This window comes from Littorina saxatilis, linkage group LG16 (genome assembly GCF_037325665.1).
Source record: "Littorina saxatilis isolate snail1 linkage group LG16, US_GU_Lsax_2.0, whole genome shotgun sequence".
Lineage (NCBI taxonomy): Eukaryota > Metazoa > Mollusca > Gastropoda > Littorinimorpha > Littorinidae > Littorina > Littorina saxatilis.
Window position 1 is genome coordinate 46,013,232 of NC_090260.1, and position 20,584 is coordinate 46,033,815.

A 20,584-nucleotide genomic window follows, 5' to 3' on the forward strand; every position below is an offset into this window, starting at 1 on the left:
GGGGGGGGGGGGGGGGGGTTATGCAACCTCCCCCCTCCCCAACCTAAACATGTACCTCACTTATTTAAAAAAAATGTATTATTGTTTATTTTATGCTGTTTCATGCAAGGAGCGACCATTTTCCTATCTCAGAATATGACCTACCCTTCCCCTGACCCCAACAAGGGGCAGAGGAACATCCCCCTGGACCACCACTGGCAACCCCCCCGCCGCGCCCCCCCCCGCCGCCCCCCCCCCTCCTCTTTGCTTAGTCCGGCCCTGTAATGTACCAACATTCACTATCTCACTCAGTCTCAATTCGCACAATTTGACACAAGAAAGATTCCTATTCATACACATGCATATATTTAATCAATGAAGTAGATACATTCTCAAACAAAGTTTCAACATGTTGCACCCAAATTAAAGCATACATTCTTGTGACATTTCATTTAATTAATTAATTAACGGGAATTAATCGATGCTTTAATTTGGGAGTTTAAAATTTGTCGCAATAATTTCTTGGTCAAGTTTATTTACATTCTCTGCTAAAGAGCTTTACAGTCAAATCCAATTTTCCACACCTAACCTATAAAACACAACATTCCAAATGAAAAAAAAATAAAAAATCATTCTCTTGGCTCAGAATTGGTGTTGATTAATTGTAACACAAAGCAATTTACTGAAAATGTTACTTGTCACTCACTTCAACACTGTCGCCAAGCCAGTCTAAACTGCAGCACGCTGCTTCAGGAGGGACTTTTTCCTTTACACTTTAAATCCAAACACCATCGGCTGCGTAGAAAAATCACTGAAAATGCTGACTCAAAGTCAAACCTTAACCAAGCTGGCCTCCAGGCTCCAGCACAACAACCTTAACCACCTGGTTCCCCTCGTTCTTCGCGAGGCACCACGACTCGAGAAGCTGCTGTACATCACGATGTGCTCTATGGGGTTCAGGTCAGGGCTGTTGGCTGGCCACAGTATCCTGTTGACCCTGGCCTGCTGGATGAAGGTGTTTACAGCTGCAGAGCAATGGGGAGGTGCGTTGTCATCCTGAATAATCGCACGAGGGCCGATCGCTTGGAGGGCTGGAACGACCAGGGGTCGCAGGATCCCATTCTGGTAGCGGACACCGGTCAATTTGCCCACAACATGGTACAGAGGTGTCCTTAGACGTGTGCTGATCCCTCCCCAGACCATCACAGAGTCTCCGCCAAAACGCTGTCGTTCCCGAACAGCGTCTTCTGCGAAGCGCTCTCCGCAACGCCTCCACACTCGAATGCGACCATCAGCAGGTTCCAAGCAAAAGCGGGACTCATCTGTAAACAACACCTGAGCCCACAGCTGACTGACGTTGCCACCTCACATGTTGAGTGCACCAGGCTCGGCGAGCTGCTCGGTGATAAGCAGTCAGGGTTGTTACTCGGACTGGACGCCTTGCACGCAAGCCAAAGTTGTGTAAGCGGTTTCGGATCGTCTGACCACTAACAACAGTGTTGGTGGTAGCTTGTAGGCGTTGCCTAATGTTATTTGCCGTAGCCATTCTTTGTTGCATGGCCTGCCTCTGAATGAAGCGATCCTCTCTTTGTGTGGTGACTCTGGGCCGACCAGAACGTTGTCGCTCCTGCACTCTTCCAGTTGCGTGGAATCTCTGTTTTAGTCTGATGATGACAGAGGGAGCCACTGCAAGCCTCTGGGCCACTTGCCTGGCAGCAACACCGTCTTGTAGCCATCCTATTGCCCTTCCTCTATCCAAATCGCTCAGTTTTCTTTGTGGGGGCTATAAAAAAAACACCCTTTTTCTTCCAAAATGCAGAAGCTTTTGAGAAGTCCCACAAAGGGAAATAACTCTGCTTGCCAAACAAAATTCTAGGTCAAGACTCATTGTTCATTTGTTAATTCAAACACATTAATCTTTTAATTATTATGTCGATGTTTAATTCTTTGGCAGTTTTTTATAATTAGATCCGTTTTTTCAACCGATCCTTAACTTTTTTTGAAGAGTGTAACTATGTACTGTGCATAGTTTTTCACGCATGTCAGTGTTTTGCACGCGCGTGAGTGCGTATGTTTGTAATAATGTATTATTGTGCAATTTGTTTTATGTAGTGCGCGTGTGTGTTTGTGATAATGTTTTATTGAGCAACGAGTTATTCATTGATATTTGTGTGATTGCACGTTAAATAATGTTATGTTGTCGTAGTTTTTTTTTTATTGTACAGCGCTTTGAGCAGGGTTAAACCCTGGATATATGCGCGATAGAAATATTATGCAGTAGTAATAGTAAGGCTAGGCGCTTCGCGCCATCGACTTTGCTATTACTTAATTTTCAGCCTTTTTACATTTAGTCAAGTTTTGACTAAATGTTTTAACGTAGAGGGGGGAATCGAGACGAGGGTCGTGGTGTATGTGCGTGCGTGTGTGCGTGTGTGTGTGTCTGTCTGTCTGTGTGTGTGTGTAGAGCGATTCAGACTAAACTACTGGACCGATCTTTATGAAATTTGACATGAGAGTTTCTGGGTATGAAATCCCCGAATGTTTTTTTTCATTTTTTTGATAAATGTCTTTGATGACGTCATATCCGGCTTTTCGTGAAAGTTGAGGCGGCACTGTCACGCCCTCATTTTTCAACCAAATTGGTTGAAATTTTGGTCAAGTAATCTTTGACGAAGCCCGGACTTCCGTATTGCATTTCAGCTTGTTGGCTTAAAAATTAATTAATGACTTTGGTCATTAAAAATCTGAAAATTGTAAAAAAAAAAAAAATTTTTTATAAAACGATCCAAATTTACGTTCATTTTATTTTCCATCATTTTCCGATTCCAAAAACATATAAATATGTTATATTTGGATTAAAAACAAGCTCTGAAAATTAAATATATAAAAATTATTATCAAAATTAAATTGTCGAAATCAATTTAAAAACACTTTCATCTTATTCCTTGTCGGTTCCTGATTCCAAAAACATATAGATATGATATGTTTGGATTAAAAACACGCTCAGAAAGTTAAAACAAAGAGAGGTACAGAAAAGCGTGCTATCCTTCTTAGCGCAACTACTATCCCGCTCTTCTTGTCAATTTCACTGCCTTTGCCATGAGCGGTGGACTGACGATGCTACGAGTATACGGTCTTGCTGAAAAGTGGCATTGCGTTCAGTTTCATTCTGTGAGTTCGACAGCTACTTGACTAAATGTTGTATTTTCGCCTTACGCGACTTGTTTACTTTTTTCAATTCCCATGCCTGACGCACACACACAACAAAACAAAACAACATGGTTGTTACTTGTGTCATTCGGTTTATCACCATCTGCATGTTTTTGTTTTTGTCCTGTTTGAATAAAGTGCAATACTTTTACAACCAAAGTGTAAATGTTAAGATGTTTACATAATATCAGTCAATCAATCAATATGAAGCTTATATCGCGCGTATTCCGTGGGTACAGTTCTAAGCGCAGGGATTTATTTATTGTTTTTATTTTTATTTTTATGCAATTTATATCGCATATTCAAGGCGCAGGGATTTATTTATGCCGTGTGAGATGGAATTTTTTTACACAATACATCACGCATTCACATCGGCCAGCAGATCGCAGCCATTTCGGCACATATCCTACTTTTCACGGCCTATTATTCCAACTCACACGGGTATTGTGTGAAGGATGATGCAGTTAAAAACTTATATTAAATGTAAATTAACCTGTGACAAGTCAGCAAAGTGCAATATTCAAGCATGAAACCCGCACACAATTTCCAAACATCATGCTTTCCTTTCCGACACATGATTCCATCCAGGTGAAAACAATGATGTGAACGCCAAAACATGGTGGGGTTGTTGTTTTTTACAAGCAAGCCTAACACCAACAAAACATGGTGTTAACTTTAAGCATTTGAGCAAGCTGTAACACCAACATAACATGGTGTTAATAGGCATTTGAGCAAGCTGTAACACCAACATAACATGGTGTTAATAGGCATTTGAGCAAGCTGTAACACCAACATAACATGGTGTTAATAGGCATTTGAGCAAGCTGTAACACCAACAAAACATGGTGTTAATAGGCATTTGAGCAAGCTGTAACACTAACATCTTTCTTTCTTTATTTGGTGTTTAACGTCGTTTTCAACCACGAAGGTTATATCGCGACGGGGAAAAGGGGGGAGAGGGGATAGAGCCACTTGTCAATTGTTTCTTGTTCACAAAAGCACTAATCAAAAATTTGCTCCAGGGGCTTGCAACCTAGTACAGTATATTACCTTACTGGGAGAATGCAAGTTTCCAGTACAAAGGACTTAACATTTCTTACATACTGCTTGACTAAAATCTTTACAAAAATTGACTATATTCTATACAAGAAACACTTAACAGGGGTAAAAGGAGAAACAGAATCCGTTAGTCACCTCTTACGACATGCTGGGGAGCATCGGGTAAATTCTTCCCCCTAACCCGCGGGGGGTAACACCAACATAACATGACCAGTGTTAATTGGCATTTGAGCACGCTGTAACACCAACATAACATGGTGTTCATAGACATTTGAGCAAGCTGTAACACCAACATAACATGGTGTTAATAGGCATTTGAGAAAGCTTTCTATATTTCTTTATTTGGTGTTTAACGTCGTTTTCAACCACGAAAGTTATATCTTTCTTTCTTTATTTGGTGTTTAACGTCGTTTTCAACCACGAAGGTTATATCGCGACGGGGAAAAGGGGGAGATGGGATAGAGCCACTTGTTAATTGTTTCTTGTTCACAAAAGCACTAATCAAAAATGTGCTCCAGGAGCTTGCAACCTAGTACAATATATTACCTTACTGGGAGAATGCAAGTTTCCAGTACAAAGGACTTAACATTTCTTACATACTGCTTGACTAAAATCTTTACAAAAATGGACTATATTCTATACAAGAAACACTTTACAAGGGTAAAAGGAGAAACAGAATCTGTTAGTCGCCTCTTACGACATGCTGGGGAGCATCGAGTAAATTCTTCCCCCTAACCCGCGAGGGGTAGATGCGGATTAACCCGCACGGCATTTCAAAATCCACATTGCATGGGGCTACAAGACAATGGTCCGCTATGCATATGGTCATTCAGAGTGCCCATGGTAGGTGCACTTACATACACACCGAGTTTAACATTTTTTGTCTGCATTATGTTACTAGCACTTTCAAAGTGTCAGATAAAAGTAAATGTACACATATTTAAACAATATTTACATTGATAGTACAACAGTCAATAATAAAGAAAATTCACAATCTCAGTGCAACTTCTGGCTCTGACACAATACATGTAAAGTGGGAAGTGATTGAGGTCTTGAACATTTCTTTTTAGTTACATGCAAGCATAGAACATTCCAACTTGTACTGAACCTTTTCAGCTGCTCGTATGGTGGCCCAGAGGACATGAGACCCCACGAGTGCTGTGTTGCTGAGGTGTATTTGCCGTCCCAGCCAAAGCTGACCCTCAGCTTTTCAAGGATGATGGTCAACACACTAGCATGTTCATGATGTTTGTTTGTTTGTTTAACGCCCAGCCGACCATGAAGGGCCATATCAGGGCGGTGCTGCTTTGACATATAACGTGCGCCACACACAAGACAGAAGTCGCAGCACAGGCTTCACGTCTCACCCAGTCACATTACTCTGACATCGGACCAACCAGTCCTGGCACTAACCCCATAATGCCAGACGCCAGGCGGAGCAGCCACGAGATTGCCAATTTTAAAGTCTTAGGTATGAGCCGGCCGGGGTTCGAACCCACGACCTCCCGATCACGGGGCGGACGCCTTACCACTAGCCCAACCGTGCCGGTATGTTCATGATGTAAAGGTCAGTATATGTATATATATTTATATATATACACATATGTCACTTTAGGTTAAGTCTAAATCATGGAGGAGGTTAATCAATTGTCATCAATTCTCATCGTCAGATTCCTCTGACTCAGGTTCTTCTGACTCAGGTTCTTCTGAAACAGCTCCAGCTCCGTACTCATCCTGATCACGTTGAATGTGCTGATCAGCTTGGATGTCTAGATCTGACTCATCACCTGTACAAGAACCAAACTTGAAGAATGTTATCAAGTACTTTTCAATCAAAAATAACACCTACATGTGCAAATGAATGATTAGCAGGCAGCAATAAGAGTAACATAATCTATGCGATAAACATAATGAGCTTGCATGTAAATGGAAAATCTCTCTCTCTCTCTCTCTCTCTCTCTCTCTCTCTCTCTCTCTCTCTCTCTCTCTCTCTCTCTCTCTCTCTCTCTCTCTCTCTCTCTCTCTCTCTCTCTCTCATATAAAGACAATCATCCTGAGGCAGGTCTCTGACCTAAAGCTTCAGAAAAAAACATGTCTTGTTTCTGTACTAGATTTTATACCTTGGGGATGTCGTCTGTAGTAAAGGAGTCTGTTCTCCCTCTCCAGCACTTGCTTGGTGACCTCCTTTCTGTGCTTGCCACCTTGTCTGCTTGACCCCTGAAACCATATCAATATATCAAGCATCTGCTTGTTTATTGGCTTAGGTAAGTGTAGCCTATGCGATGCTAACTTTTGTCTGTGCGTTCGTGCGTGCGTGCGTGCGTATGTATGTATGTATGTCTGTCTGTGGTAGAAACTTTAACATTTGACTGAACACCGAAATACTAGTTTTACCTGGTTATTATTCAAGCAACAGCTTTGAAGTATTGAAGCAATGATCAACATTTCGTCGGCACGTATGTAGTTAAAGTGTGTATCCAAAGAAAACGGGTGGTGGGGTGTTTTGGGGGGGGGGGGGGGTGGGGGGGTAAAAACAGCTGACTGGTTTGTGTCGTGTGTGGTATGTAGACCAGGTCAGGGGTCAAGGTTAGGTCAGATCGCGTGAAGGATTGTGGTATAGATACAGTTATCACCGAGCTGCAGTTCGCAGATTCGGAGAAGACGACTCATGATTTCACATTGTTCGGTTTCGTAGCTCCAGAAAAATAGATAAAGAAGATACCAAAGGAGATTTCCTACAGATTAATCTGCACAGCGTGTTTGAAGGCTTCGCCTCTTGTTTTCAGTGTTAAGCGTATTGTCACTTGCTATTATTGAAAGCATTTCAACTGAATAAGAAAACACACACAACATATTGGGCCTCTACATACCTGAAAGTATGTGAGGTGTTGGTCATAATTCTTCCTCTCCACCTGGGAAATGCCAATGTGTGGCAGAAATCCATGGTTACTCATCGCCTGAGGGATGTGATAAACAAGAACTGAAAAACGACAGAGCATTCCATGATTGACCAAGAGTACCTTTGTAATTGTATACATGATGTATGTCTATGACAGCGAGTCATAACTGAAGATATTCATAATTAGCGCTTGTTTTCATTTGAAATTACAGTGACAGAACTTCCCAGGGATATCACTTTATATCCCATGACCTCCCTTCTTTGTCTCTGTTACTTCAGTATGGGTATATATGTTGTATTTTTATAGCTCAATAAATACATCATGGACTCCAAAAAATATATGATAGTGCAGATTCCGATTTGGGCAAAGGACTACTTTCCTCCCGACCTTTGACCTCGCGCCGAACAATGTGACACAGAATTTGTATGAAGTTCTAAAATCGTATTGCACGGCTCAGAAAACCATATCAGTTGCACGCAAAAATGAATCTCAGAACTGATCTGATGTATGATATGCAATAAGCAAAAGTTTCTTTCATTATGAAAGCAATGCAGGTCGAAAAAAACGAACATTCAACTTACAAGATAACCAGATGCTAGCGAACCAAAACAAAAACACGAGTACCCTCCCCTTGCATCGTTAGCAGACGACTTTTGAGAATCTGTCGGTAGTGTGTTTTGGTGTGCGCCTTCAGCTATCAAACATCGGCTGTTTCACGTGTTTTGCGAGCAAGTCTACTCTTTTGCCTGGCTCTGCAGTAAGTCCACATATTTTTCCGTAATCCAGTCATATTCCTTCAAAATGCAATCAATCGGCGGTGACAGACGTGTCGGTCGCGTTTTCCTCTCACCCATACCAGTTTAAGTTCATCCATGCAAACACACTCGCAAAACAGTTTATCACGTAGATACATTTCAAATAGGGAGCAAATGGTTAAATCTAAACCTACATATTTGTTCCCTAAAATTTGCTTCTCTGTCAATAAGCCTAATTACACACGTTCGAGAAAAACAACGTGGAATCGATTCTGAATCGAGTAAGCCAAATGGGTCCCAAACCCGTTTCGCCCGTTCTGCCGACCTGAAACGCAAAACAAAAGAATTGTGCGCTTCAACTAAATTAATTTCTATTCGACTTCATTACTTTCTTGCAACTTATGAACCTTTACTTAAAGCTTTTAAATGGTCTGAAAGTAGTGTTACCGCGTACTTATCGATGCACTCATTCGTTTTATTTTTTCAGCGACGGTCACTTAGTTTAAGGTTGCAAAAGGGCTAAGTCTCGCTGGCAACAGTTTTACCCTGCACAGATCGCAACAGTTCCGCTAGTAGTCTACACTTTGTGTTTGATGGTAGAATGGGATATACAGATTACAACACGAGTGGTTTTTTATATGGCTTGTATTTCAGTCAAGACCCAGCGGGAATATCAATCGAGAGCCACTCGCCAGAGGCTCGTGTCTCCCGATGATATTCATCCGCTGGGTCTTGACTGAAATACAAGCCATATAAAAAACCACTCGTGTTGTAACCTATACGTATACATGATGTATGTCTATGACAGCGAGTCATAACTGAAGATATTCATAATTAGCGCTTGTTTTCATTTGAAATTACAGTGACAGAACTTCCCAGGGATATCACTTTGTATACATGATGTATGTCTATGACAGCGCGTCATAACTGAAGATATTCATAATTAGCGCTTGTTTTCATTTGAAATTACAGTGACAGAACTTGCCAGGGATACCACTTTGTATGTATGTATATTCCTATATATGAACAAGGAGCTATCTTTCTTTCTTTATTTGGTGTTTAACGTCGTTTTCAACCATTCAAGGTTATATCGCGACGGGGAAAGGGGGGAGATGGGATAGGGGAAAGGGGGGAGATGGGATGGAGCCACTTGTTAATTGTTTCTTGATCACAAAAGCACTAATCAAAAAACTGCTCTAGGGGCTTGCAACGTAGAACAATATATGACCTTACTGGGAGAATGCAAGTTTCCAGTACAAAGGACTTAACATTTCTTACATACTGCTTGACTAAAATCTTTACAAACATTGACTATATTCTATACAAGAAACACTTAACAAGGGTAAAAGGAGAAACAGAACCGTTAGTCGCCTCTTACGACATGCTGGGTAGCATCGGGTAAATTCTTTCTCGTCCCAACCAATATGGGACTCCCCCTAACCCGCGGGGGGACCAGGGAGGGGTAAATCCTTCCCCCTAACCCGCGGGGGGTACAAGGAGCTATAAACAATATGAAAAGTGTAAATCATAAAGAATATTATGTACCATGGATGTAGGGAATGACATCTTCCTTCAACGTGTGTTTTCTGAACTTGACAGCCCACGCCTTTGCTGCTTTCTGGAAGGCAGCAGGAGAAATTGACCTGTCTGAACCTGGTGCTGTCCTGATGAGCTCCATCAGGTGATCGAACTCGTCCCATATCTCCTGGACCTTTTCAGGCTTAAGGACCCTTTCCTCAACGTGGTTCTGCTGAGGCATGGGTTGTTCAGGAATAGCACCATCGACCAAAATCCTCTTGTGTTGTGGCCGATTTGCGATCATTTCTCTCTGCAAGCATACAAGCATTAATGTTTATCAAAAAGAACAATTTGGAACGCATTCCTGTATTTTTACTTCTTTTTTGTCATACAATTGTGAAGGATGGTATGTAATCTGAATGGTTCCTAAATATGAATTGTTTGATTATAAAGATTAGTTTGATTGGTTACAAACTAGTGAAATACAAACCTGTTCCTCGGCAGAAGTCGCATTCTGTATCTCTTGAATGAGGAAGTCTTTTGAGGCCTTCGGGTATTTCAGGCCAGTTTTCCGTTGGAGAGACTTGCGCAGGTAGTCCATGGGTAGCTTTTGAAGCTGTGCCATGTCCATGGGTCCCTCTTCCAGAATTGTCATGACGTTCAGGTTTTTGATTACCTTTCTGAGATCATCCCCTGTATTTGGGTAAACCAGAGAACATGAAGGTGAAAAACAACCAATGGCTGCCCGCCATCACTACCACAAAAAAAAAGCTCAAACAGGTACCAACCAGTTACAAATAATTTGAATAACACATGTGCAGGGTTTTGCCTGAGAGAAAAAGGCATGGGATATTTGTCCCCCTCAACCAAATTCCGATGGGACATAGTCGAAGGCAAGAAGCGTCAAAGAGGCATGTACGCGTTTTGACCAAAGATGCAAAATGGTGCAATATGGTGCCATCTGAGAATTAGCCGCTATATTGTGTTATCTCTGTATGTGTGTGTGTGTGCGAGTGTGTGTGTGTGCGAGTGTGTGTGTGTGCGAGTGTGTGTGTGTGTGTGTGTTCCGATGTAAAGTGTACATTTGGTCGCGCAGTGGTACGTCATCTCAATGCGCCCTTTGACGCACTGAAGGGAATTGTGATGGGACATTTTCAGATTTAATGCGCCAATGGCGCAGCTGGCTCACTAGTAAATGAAACCCTGCATATGCTCCTGTAAAGCACACTACCTGTCAAAGTCATGTGCAATGCCAGAAAAAGACCTAGTAATTGTGACCAGCTGTACATGGCACTGAAAGGTTGTATAAGAATGGTATTTGTTGTTTACCTCCAAGCTGAGTCCACTTCTTGATCTTCCCCTTCCCGTCGTCGCCTTGCTCTTCCACCAAGCGGAAATCTACCCTCACCCGCTTCATTTCATCCAGCAGGTGCTGTTTTCTGTCTTGGATTATGGACCACACGACCACCTGTTAAAGCAGATATTTCAGTTTTAACAATAGAATAGAAATGTGTCTATTCCCCCTCAGGCAGCTTGTTTACACACTCGTTCAAATATTACACAATGATAGAAAAGAATGTGCATATGTCGTGCCAAATTCACGAAATTGTCGAATTCGTGGAATTGCCAACATTTTTGCCCATTTCGCATAATCGGCAAAACGCTGCCCATTACGTGAAATCGGCAGCGTTTTGCCGAAAATGCGGAAAGGCTTCTAAAATTTTGCCCGTTTCGCAAAAGCGACAGCCAGTCTGTTACTTTTTGTGTCAACAGAACATTGCATTACCATTGCTTTACCTCCCTAATATGTTTTGTATGGTCTATTTTGGTCTGTGTAGAGCATAACTCCAGAAATGCACAAAAACTACACTTTCTGCAATAACTTGCCCTAACTTATCGATTATTGCGATATATATCCATTGGAGTATCTAGTTGTATAAGTGTGATGATATCCCAGGCATTTGAGAACTTTAAAACCAACAAGTCGCGTAAGGCGAAATAACATTTAGTCAAGCTGTCCAACTCACAGAATGAAACTGAACGCACTGCATATTTTCAACAAGACCGCATACTCGTATTTTCGTCAGTCCACCGCAAAGGCAGTGAAATCGACAAGCCAGAATAGTGCGGTAATGGTCGCACTGAGCAGGATAACACGCTTTTCTGTATCTCTATTCTTTTTAGAGTACTGAGTTTGGTTTTAATCCGAACATATCATATCTATATGTTTTTGGAATCAGGGACCGATAAGGAATAAGATGAAATTGTTTCTAAATCGATTTCGGACAATTAATTTTAATCATAATTTTCATATTCTTAATTTGTAGAGTTTGTTTATAATCCAAATATAACATGTGTACATATATGTTTTTTGAATCAGAAAATGACGAAGAATAAGATGAAATTGTTTTTGGATCGTTTAAAACATTTTTTAAAAAAGACAAGTTTCCGATTTGACCAAATTCATTAATTACTTTTTAAGCCACCAAGCTGAAATGCAATACCGAAGTCTGGCCTTCGTCGAAGATTGCTTTGCCAAAATGTCAATCAATGTGATTAAAAAATGAGGGTGTGACAGTGCCGCCTCAACTTTTACAAAAAGCCGGATATGACGTCATCAAAGGTATTTATCGAAAAAATAAAATAAAAGTCTGGGGATATCATTCCCAGGAACTCTCATGTCAAATTTCATAAAGATCAGTCTAGTAGTTTAGTCTGAATCGCTCTACACACACAGACACACAGACACAGACACCACGACCCTTGTCTCGATTACCCCTCTATGTTAAAACATTTAGTCAAAACTTGCCAAATGTAAAACGTGGCTGCCGATTTCGCAAAATGGGCAAATTTTAGAAGCCTTTACACAACTTCGGCAAAACGTTGCCGATTTTACGTATTGGGCAGCGTTTTGCCGATTACGCGAAACTGGCAAAAATGTTGCCCATTAAGCGGAATCGGCTATTACGTGAATTCGGCACAACAAATATACCCAGACCTGGGAACCCCTGGTTTGCACTTGGACTATTCTCCAACAAACTTGTTGTATTTTCAGAAAAATGAGCGTTCACAGCATTTGAACATCCATGATTCAAACATGCTTCACACGCGTCTGTCCCCCCCGTTAATTAAGTTTACCAATACATTTACATGGGTGAAACTGATCAGAATTGAAAATAAGGAAAATGAGGCCGGGGTCCAGGGGCCGCCCAGGCCCTGGTGGGATGCAGGAGCAACGCCCCGGTAGGGGGCCCAGGGGGGAAAAGCCCCCTTTGCCCCCCTTTCAGAAAACGAAAAATCAGGCTTTTAAGGGTAAAACTAAAAGTAGGCCTATCCTGGTATCTCAAACATACAAATTTGCACATTAAACATGGTAACAAATGCCAAGCTGTAGTCCGATAATTCGCGCGCCCAGTGAAACAAAGACTCAGCGATGTCCGGTCACTGTGTTAGGAAAAATATGGATCGGACCGCCGGCGAATTGTTTTTTTAAATTGTTATTTATTTAAAAAAAAAAAAATTTAAGATTTTCAAAATAAGGAATTCCTTTTTAACCAATTTCATTTGGCTGATTTCCGCCCTGAGGCGGAACAGTTTCACCCATGCATTTAAAACAAATAAATACTTCTTTCAATGTTTACTGACAATAACTGTAATCGTGTGTCAAAACACTGGATCGGATTCGGGATGTGCTTGTGAAGAAAAGTAGTCTAGGAATTTGTCTCGTCGTATTTTTTTCCACTGTCCGTACTGATCGTATTATAGACAATAATGTGTACAAAATACGGCGAAATCGTATGGGTTCCCAGGTCTGCATACCTGATTGACAAGCTTGTTGGATATCCTCATTCTGAGGTGAAGCTCGTCGGGGATCATGTCTTGGTATGGAACCCAGTGAAGAAGGTCCTTGTGTTTGTAGCCCCTTGGGGGGCTTCTGCCTTCAAGGCTTGCGTTTTGTTCTTTCGTGTTGCGCTCCACTTTCCAGTCTTCTGTTTAATTGGAAATAGTAACATTGTTTCATTCTATTTATGATTTTCAATAACAATTGAGGTGCAAATGGAATTTGATAATGTTTGTTTGTTTGTTTGCTTAACGCCCAGCCGACCACGAAGGGCCATATCAGGGCGGTGCTGCTTTGACATTTAACGTGCGCCACACTCAAGACAGAAGTCGCAGCACAGGCTTCATGTCTCACCCAGTCACATTATTCTGACACCGGACCAACCAGTCCTAGCACTTACCCCATAATGCCAGACGCCAGGCGGAGCAGCCACTAGATTGCCAATTTTAAAGTCTTAGGTATGACCCGGCCGGGGTTCGAACCCACGACCTTTCGATCACGGAGCGGACGCCTTACCACTAGGCCAACCGTGCCGGTAATTTAATAATGCACACTGTAAATTTTGTGGTGTTAAGGGGAGGCAATAGACAAAATTAGCTCACCAATATCCAGGTTGCTGATGTCTGCTTTGGTGCAGTGACACCATAGACAAAAGTAATCAGAGTTTGCCTGATTGATACCCCGCACCATGGCCATAGCCTTCCAGTCAGAACAGAACGTCCTGAAAAAACAAAAAAGATATGTTCACAATGCACAAAGAGGCAAACAGATTTTCTATTTCTCTTCCCGTTATGCATTAACATGGTGTTAGGTATGGGTCACCTCCCCTCCACCACCCAACCAAGACACTGACATTTGGCTTAAATATACCTTGCTGTGTGTGGGTGTCAACGTTTGCTCTCACGAGTTTGTTGTAAGTATGGGTTGGGCATTAGCATGTGTACAACTGGTCTCATCAGTGTTCATATCCAGGCTAAGTGTGTGATAGTTTGTTGTGTGCTCAGTTGTGAGTGTTTCTATACATACCATTTGACCATGACTGTTTTCTGTGGGATCTGAAAGCCAACAGTTGAGGCTTGCCTCATTTGTTGCAGTGTTGTTTTGATGCCGCTTTCAAACGTTGCTCTGTCTTCTTTTCCTGAAAATCATGGTGATATGGGTTGACCTGGGTATGCTTACAAAACATTGCTATGTGAACTTTCAGAGACCTATCACTAGAAGAGGACTGTCTAAACACTTTCAAATCTGTGCAATTTATAAAACAGAGAGTAGCCTTTCTTTCTTTATTTGGTGTTTAACGTCGTTTTCAACCACGAAGGTTATATCGCGACGGGCAAAGGGGGGGAGAAGGGATAGAGCCACTTGTCAATTGTTTCTTGTTCACAAAAGCACTAATCAAAAATTTGCTCCAGGGGCTTGCAACGTAGTACAATATATTACCTTACTGGGAGAATGCAAGTTTCCAGTACACAGGACTTAACATTTCTTACATACTGCTTGACTAAAAATCTTTACAAAAATTGACTATATTCTATACAAGAAACACTTAACAAGGGTAAAAGGAGAAACAGAATCCGTTAGTCGCCTCTTACGACATGCTGGGGAGCATCGGGTAAATTCTTCCCCCTAACCCGCGGGGGGTAGAGAGTAGCCTAATTTGAATAATAAACTACTGACCCATGTAGACAATGAGGCTGATCTCATCATCAGAAGACTCCTTGTGGGCTGCACAGACCTCTTGAGATTGCAGAAGTTTGCACACTGCTCTGACAGAGTCCTTGTGTTTGGTTATTTTTGCCCCGTCGCAAGCAAATCGTAGTGTGATGGTGGTACTGCTCGCCGTGGTTTGCAGCAGGTGGCGGTTTTCAGGCATGTCTAGCATGAATTCCACAATATCGGAGAGCTGTCGCCTGAACCCATCCTTGATCAGAATCTGTAGTGACAGTTAATATGTATATGGTCAGGTATCTGTCAAGGTGTCCAAATGCAAAAATCCTGTTCTGGATACTTTTATTACTTTGTATTTTATTCTGTTTTTAAATGACTACAATATAAACAATACAGTTATGAAGTATTCCTCATGTAGATTCTATCCATACCAAATTTATGTCTGTCAGTCGTCGGGATGCTGAGAAAATTGACTTTGTTCAGGAAAAAAAGCACCTTTTTGGGCACACAAGGCGTTACGCGAAACGCATGGTACATTGGGCATTGAATAACCAAGTTACTGATAAGGGTATCATCTCAATCTAATTTTTAATAGATCCAGAAATGGATGGAGAAACATATGTTAGATTAATGAAAGTTTGATCTGAACATAGGTTTTGGATTTTGAGCGTTCTTTTTTAGCTGGTCTGTATGTTACATTTGGTGTAAATAATCATGAAAAAAGGGAAACTATCTTAAAAAAAAAATGTTTCTGGTCAAACTTACTTAAAAATAATTTCTTTCTTTCTTTATTTGGTGTTTAACGTCGTTTTCAACCATTCAAGGTTATATCGCGACGGTTAAAAATCATTGCAAAGGAAGGTCATTAGGTAGGAAGATTGTAATTTTGTAAAAATTGAGCGAAAAAGTTGTGTTTGATGTAATTTAATTGTACTTTTAAGTTAAAAATATGCGTTTGGTGAAAATGAAATTGTATCTACTTGCCCAAACAGGTTTTGTCACAGTCTTTAAATAATGCCATAATACACAAAAGTGTGTGTTTTCTTATACCTCAGACACCTGGTAATTAAACTATGGTCACAGGATTCCTAGTGCTTGCACCTGTTGGCTTGTAGAGAGACTTAAGTGAGGCCTTCTGACAAGGGTGTAAATGTAACGTACATACTGAGAATACTTGAAAATGACAATGAATTTGTTTTAGAGACAGAAGATAACTTATCAGTGCTTAAGAACAACCAGCAAGACCAAACCTTTGTTTCAACATGAAAACAGTGAAGCACACTGAATGACAAAATTTACCTCAGAAGGACCACTGTTGGGACATTTTGGTGTAAATGTAACATACATCACCTTGGTTTTTTTACTGAGACCATATGCAGCACATAATAAGGCTAAAAACAGCACATAACAGTCTGTTGAGGGTTTATGAGCTAAATAAAAGATAAATTACCCTTCAAATGGACCTGCACATCTTCGGAGCCTTCTGTATGTTACTTTACACCATTCTTTTGTGTCAAGATGTACACACTACCAAAAAGGCACAACCATTAATTTAACCCTTTATTTTGACTTGAGACAGGTAGCTTAGAACAAACAAGTTAGAAATACTGTTTAACTGATGTGAGCATAGCCCATTAAATGTAAATTCAGTACCTTGTACTTGCTGTTTGGTGTAAAGTAACGTACAGATCATGGGTAAAATTAACATTTGGTACCGTAGTGGAGTACCAACCTGACTATTCTATCGTGAAAAGGATTTGTTATGATTTCTTGTTTGTAACTCAAAAAACTGCTGACCAAAATAGTGTAAAAATATTTAAAGAGGGTGATTTGATAATAATTTATACACCGCTGACCGTGCTTTTCTCAAATTAAGTAATAACCTGATGATTGAGGTTAAGGTTTGCAAAACAAATGACATGAAAATTTACTGGAACCTTTTCTGCACTTCCATAGAGAATTTCATTGTTTTAAAAACAGTGTAAATAGGTAAATGTTGAATTGTATCTTTGATTCTGGGCTTTGGTGTAAAGTAACTAACGGATAAATGATTTTGCTTATATTGAGACAGGAGAAACTTTTTTCAAGTGTTGCTTTAGTACAGATCAACTCTACATTCAGCCATCAAGCCATTGGATAGTGAAACAGTTGCCTAAAGCTGAACCTAAGAAAATGACAGCACCTTGAAATTATGTTATGGTGTAAATGTAACATACAGTCATTTGTGCTTTATCTGCAAATATTTGATAAACCGAACAGTTGACTGGAAAATAAAATGCTGCAATTGAAGGACAGGAATACCGAGATGTTTATTCATGTAAATTTAAGGAGGTTTAAAAAAGTCTAAAAATTGTAACACTTTTTAGACTCCTTGACAGATTCTTGGCCATATGTATGAGTAAAATGAATTATTAGGAGAAAAAAAAATCACTTCTTGTTACATACGAAAGGAATTGAGATATAATTTAAGTTATTGAGACATCCCAGTGCACGAAGGGATTTAGAGAGCAAATTGAGAAAATTCATTATTGAACGAAGCGCATAGCGCTGAGTTCAATAATTATTTTCAAGATTTGCTCTATAAATCCCTTAGTGCACTGGGATTGTTTCAATAACGATATTGTCGGTACCGCCAGAGAAAAAAGAAGATACAACACGCACATTTTGCTACGCGTACTTTTGTGTGGGCTGTCTCAAGTGTGTCGTGCTTTCATCACACGCAAACTCTTGTTTTAATTTCTGTTGGTAAATTCCAGTGTAGCGTTAAGCTAAACAGTGATGATCTTTCAGAGCAACCTCATTTGAACTCGGATAAAGGACTGTGTTCTTAGTTATTTGTGATTCGAAACCTCTAGTCGAGCTTCGACGGATTGACTGTGCAGAGTGACTCCCCTTGAATTGGCTGACCCCCAAGGTCGACGGTTAGCACATTTTCAACTGAAATAAATGTGGCATGTTTCTCTTTCTTTATTTCTTTATTTGGTGTTTAACGTCGTTTTCAACCATTCAAGGTTATATCGCGACGGGGAAAGGGGGGAGATGGGATAGGGGGGAGATGGGATAGAGCCACTTGTTAATTGTTTCTTGTTCACAAAAGCACTAATCAAAAAATTGTTCCAGGGGCTTGCAACGTAGTACAATATATGACCTTACTGGGAGAATGCAAGTTTCCAGTACAAAGGACTTAACATTTTTTACATACTGCTTGACTAAAATCTTTACAAACATTAACTATATTCTATACAAGAAACACTACAAGGGTAAAAGGAGAAACAGAATCCGTTAGTTGCCTCTTACGACATGCTGATTAGCATCGGGTAAATTCTTTCTCGTCCCAACCAATATGGGACTCCCCCTAACCCACGGGGGGTGCATGTTTCTCGTGTGGTATCTTCACTCATCGGGGAGTCTGGTACTAAATATGAACGGTAAGAATGCTCTGAACCCTACACGTATTATATCCCCATCGTTTTTTCGTTCACATTTGCCCAACCTGTTAGTTTGCTGAGCGGGGTTTATGTCGTCTGCTAGGCTAGGGCAATCGAACCACTGCAAGCCTCATTCCAAAAACAAAAATTGCTCGTCACGTTGCACTGAGTCTGCATGCATGAGGCAGGCTAATAAGTCTTATATATGGTACGGACGTTCTAAACCCTACACGTTTTCGATTCCAATTGTTCTTGCCTTGAATAAGTTGAAATAATAATTCGGAAACCATTCATTTACTGAACTGATGCAGTCGTATTTCAGTGTAGTCTGCAACGTATATTCCAAATGCTGGAACGTTATCGGAATAACACTTGTGTTTTCTGTTAGCTGCTGGGAATTGTCTACTAAATCATCATTTGGTAATGTGGATAATAAGCTACGGCATAATTATGAGAAGAATCTTCGCAAATCGAAACTGAAAAATTAGACACAGCGGGTTCTATTTTTAGATCTGTGGCACAGGCAATCTGTCAGGAAAAAAACCCACTTCTGCTTTAATTGAGAAGCAGGCAATTTATGGTATTTTGGTATTGTGGAGAATATAAACTACATGTCATTAATTTATTCTGAGGATGAGAGTACAGTCTCGCTTTGCCTTTGGCAAAGGGCGTAAGAATACGCTCTGTGGAAAAGTTAGCGCACTCCAACAGATTTAAGCGCATCGCCATTGGCCAATCAACTGGTTCACATCAGTCATGTGACACCAGTACTTACTCACTGACAATTGTTGTTAACCATTTTCTGTCCAAAATAAACACTGCTTCTATCATCCATAAAGTTATACAACATACAATCAGTGTGATTAATGACCACAGCAGCTACCTGTGATGTGAGGACACCTCCCTAAAAGGACACCTTCTCTTGTCCCTTTTTATATTATCTCTACCAAAGTATACCTGTCATGAAAGGCCACCTGCAATGTAGGGACACTTTTGCTGGTCCCAAAGGTGTCCTTTCATCACAGGTATCACTGTACTCACTGTGTCAATGGCAACCAGCTCCAGGCATGTTGCCAGCCTCAAGGATTCTCTTTGGAGCACATTTTCTGGGGGTACACTGTCAATCCCAGCCTTTGACCGCAGGGCTTGCAGGGCTTTGTACGGGATTCGGTGAGAATCCTTGACCCGTAGAATTGTACGGGCCATTCTCAAACGTTCAGCTTCCATTTGTTCTTTCTGCTGCTGTGGTGTATGTTGGCCGATTGTTGTATGGTTGCGGATTCATTGTGCTGATTTGTTGTGAAAATGAAATGTTAAAAAAAACTTGGTAAAAACATTATTCCTGATGGTCTCAACTCCAATCATTTCTGAAAAAAATAACAACAAAATCTGTTTGTATTGACACCCATATGATGATATTTTGAAAAAAATAAACAAAAGGTACTAATACTGTTCAGATGTTTTCATAAAATTATTCTCTCTCTCTCTCTCTCTCTCTCTCTCTCTCTCTCTCTCTCTCTCTCTCTCTCTCTCTCTCTCTCACGACCAGAGAGTATGCTCCATGAGTGAATGGTCACAAGATTTTTTTTTTTTTAAAGAAAATAAGGGATAGCGAGTGCACATTTCCATAACATTACCCAGACACAAAACAAGGTCATATTTCAATTAAAAAACAAACATGTGTTTTGTTTGAATACACTTCTAAAACAATCTATACTGTATACATCCACTCCCCCAAATAAATAATTTGAAAAGAAAAATGGAGAGAAAAAATACCATGCATACATGATTAATTTTATTTTTTATTAAAAAGAAAACTTGGTAAAAACATCACATGTCCAAATCATACATAGGTATTCAACTGTGACTCATGCCCATGTCACGAAATTTTCTTTCCCCGAAATATTTTGTCTCCCCCACCAACACGTTTCACTCATTTTTGTACCAAAAACAATTCTTATGCAAAACCATCCTCTGAATTCGGGTTAGGGGTAAGTTTGGGAATGGGTTAGGTATGTAAACAGTTTTAAAATGCGTCAATTTCTGGCGATGTTTGTGAACTAAGGATTCAATCGACGCCGTTTGCGGGAATTCGGTATTAAGACATACCCGAAATCTTCGTTCACAGAAATTGACGCATCTTAAAACTGTTTACATACCTAACCCATTCCCAAACTTACCCCTAACCCGTAGTCAGAGGATGGTTTTGCATAAGAATTGTTTTTG

The 20,584-nt window shown here is 40.6% G+C and overlaps 1 protein-coding gene across 1 annotated transcript; it reads right to left on the bottom strand.

The window, feature by feature from the left end:
* Window positions 1-328: 328 nt before the first annotated feature.
* LOC138949711 (uncharacterized) lies at window positions 329-19,761 on the bottom strand. Its single transcript, XM_070321507.1, has 11 exons — window positions 19,400-19,761; window positions 14,940-15,195; window positions 14,289-14,400; window positions 13,865-13,983; window positions 13,241-13,410; window positions 10,751-10,889; window positions 9,912-10,114; window positions 9,449-9,731; window positions 7,119-7,228; window positions 6,369-6,465; window positions 329-6,035 (listed from the first exon to the last, which is right to left on the bottom strand). The coding sequence occupies exons 1-11, from the start codon at window positions 19,583-19,585 to the stop codon at window positions 5,902-5,904; spliced, it is 1,809 nt and encodes a 602-aa protein (XP_070177608.1). The 5' UTR covers window positions 19,586-19,761; the 3' UTR covers window positions 329-5,901.
* Between the last annotated feature and the right edge of the window lie 823 nt (window positions 19,762-20,584).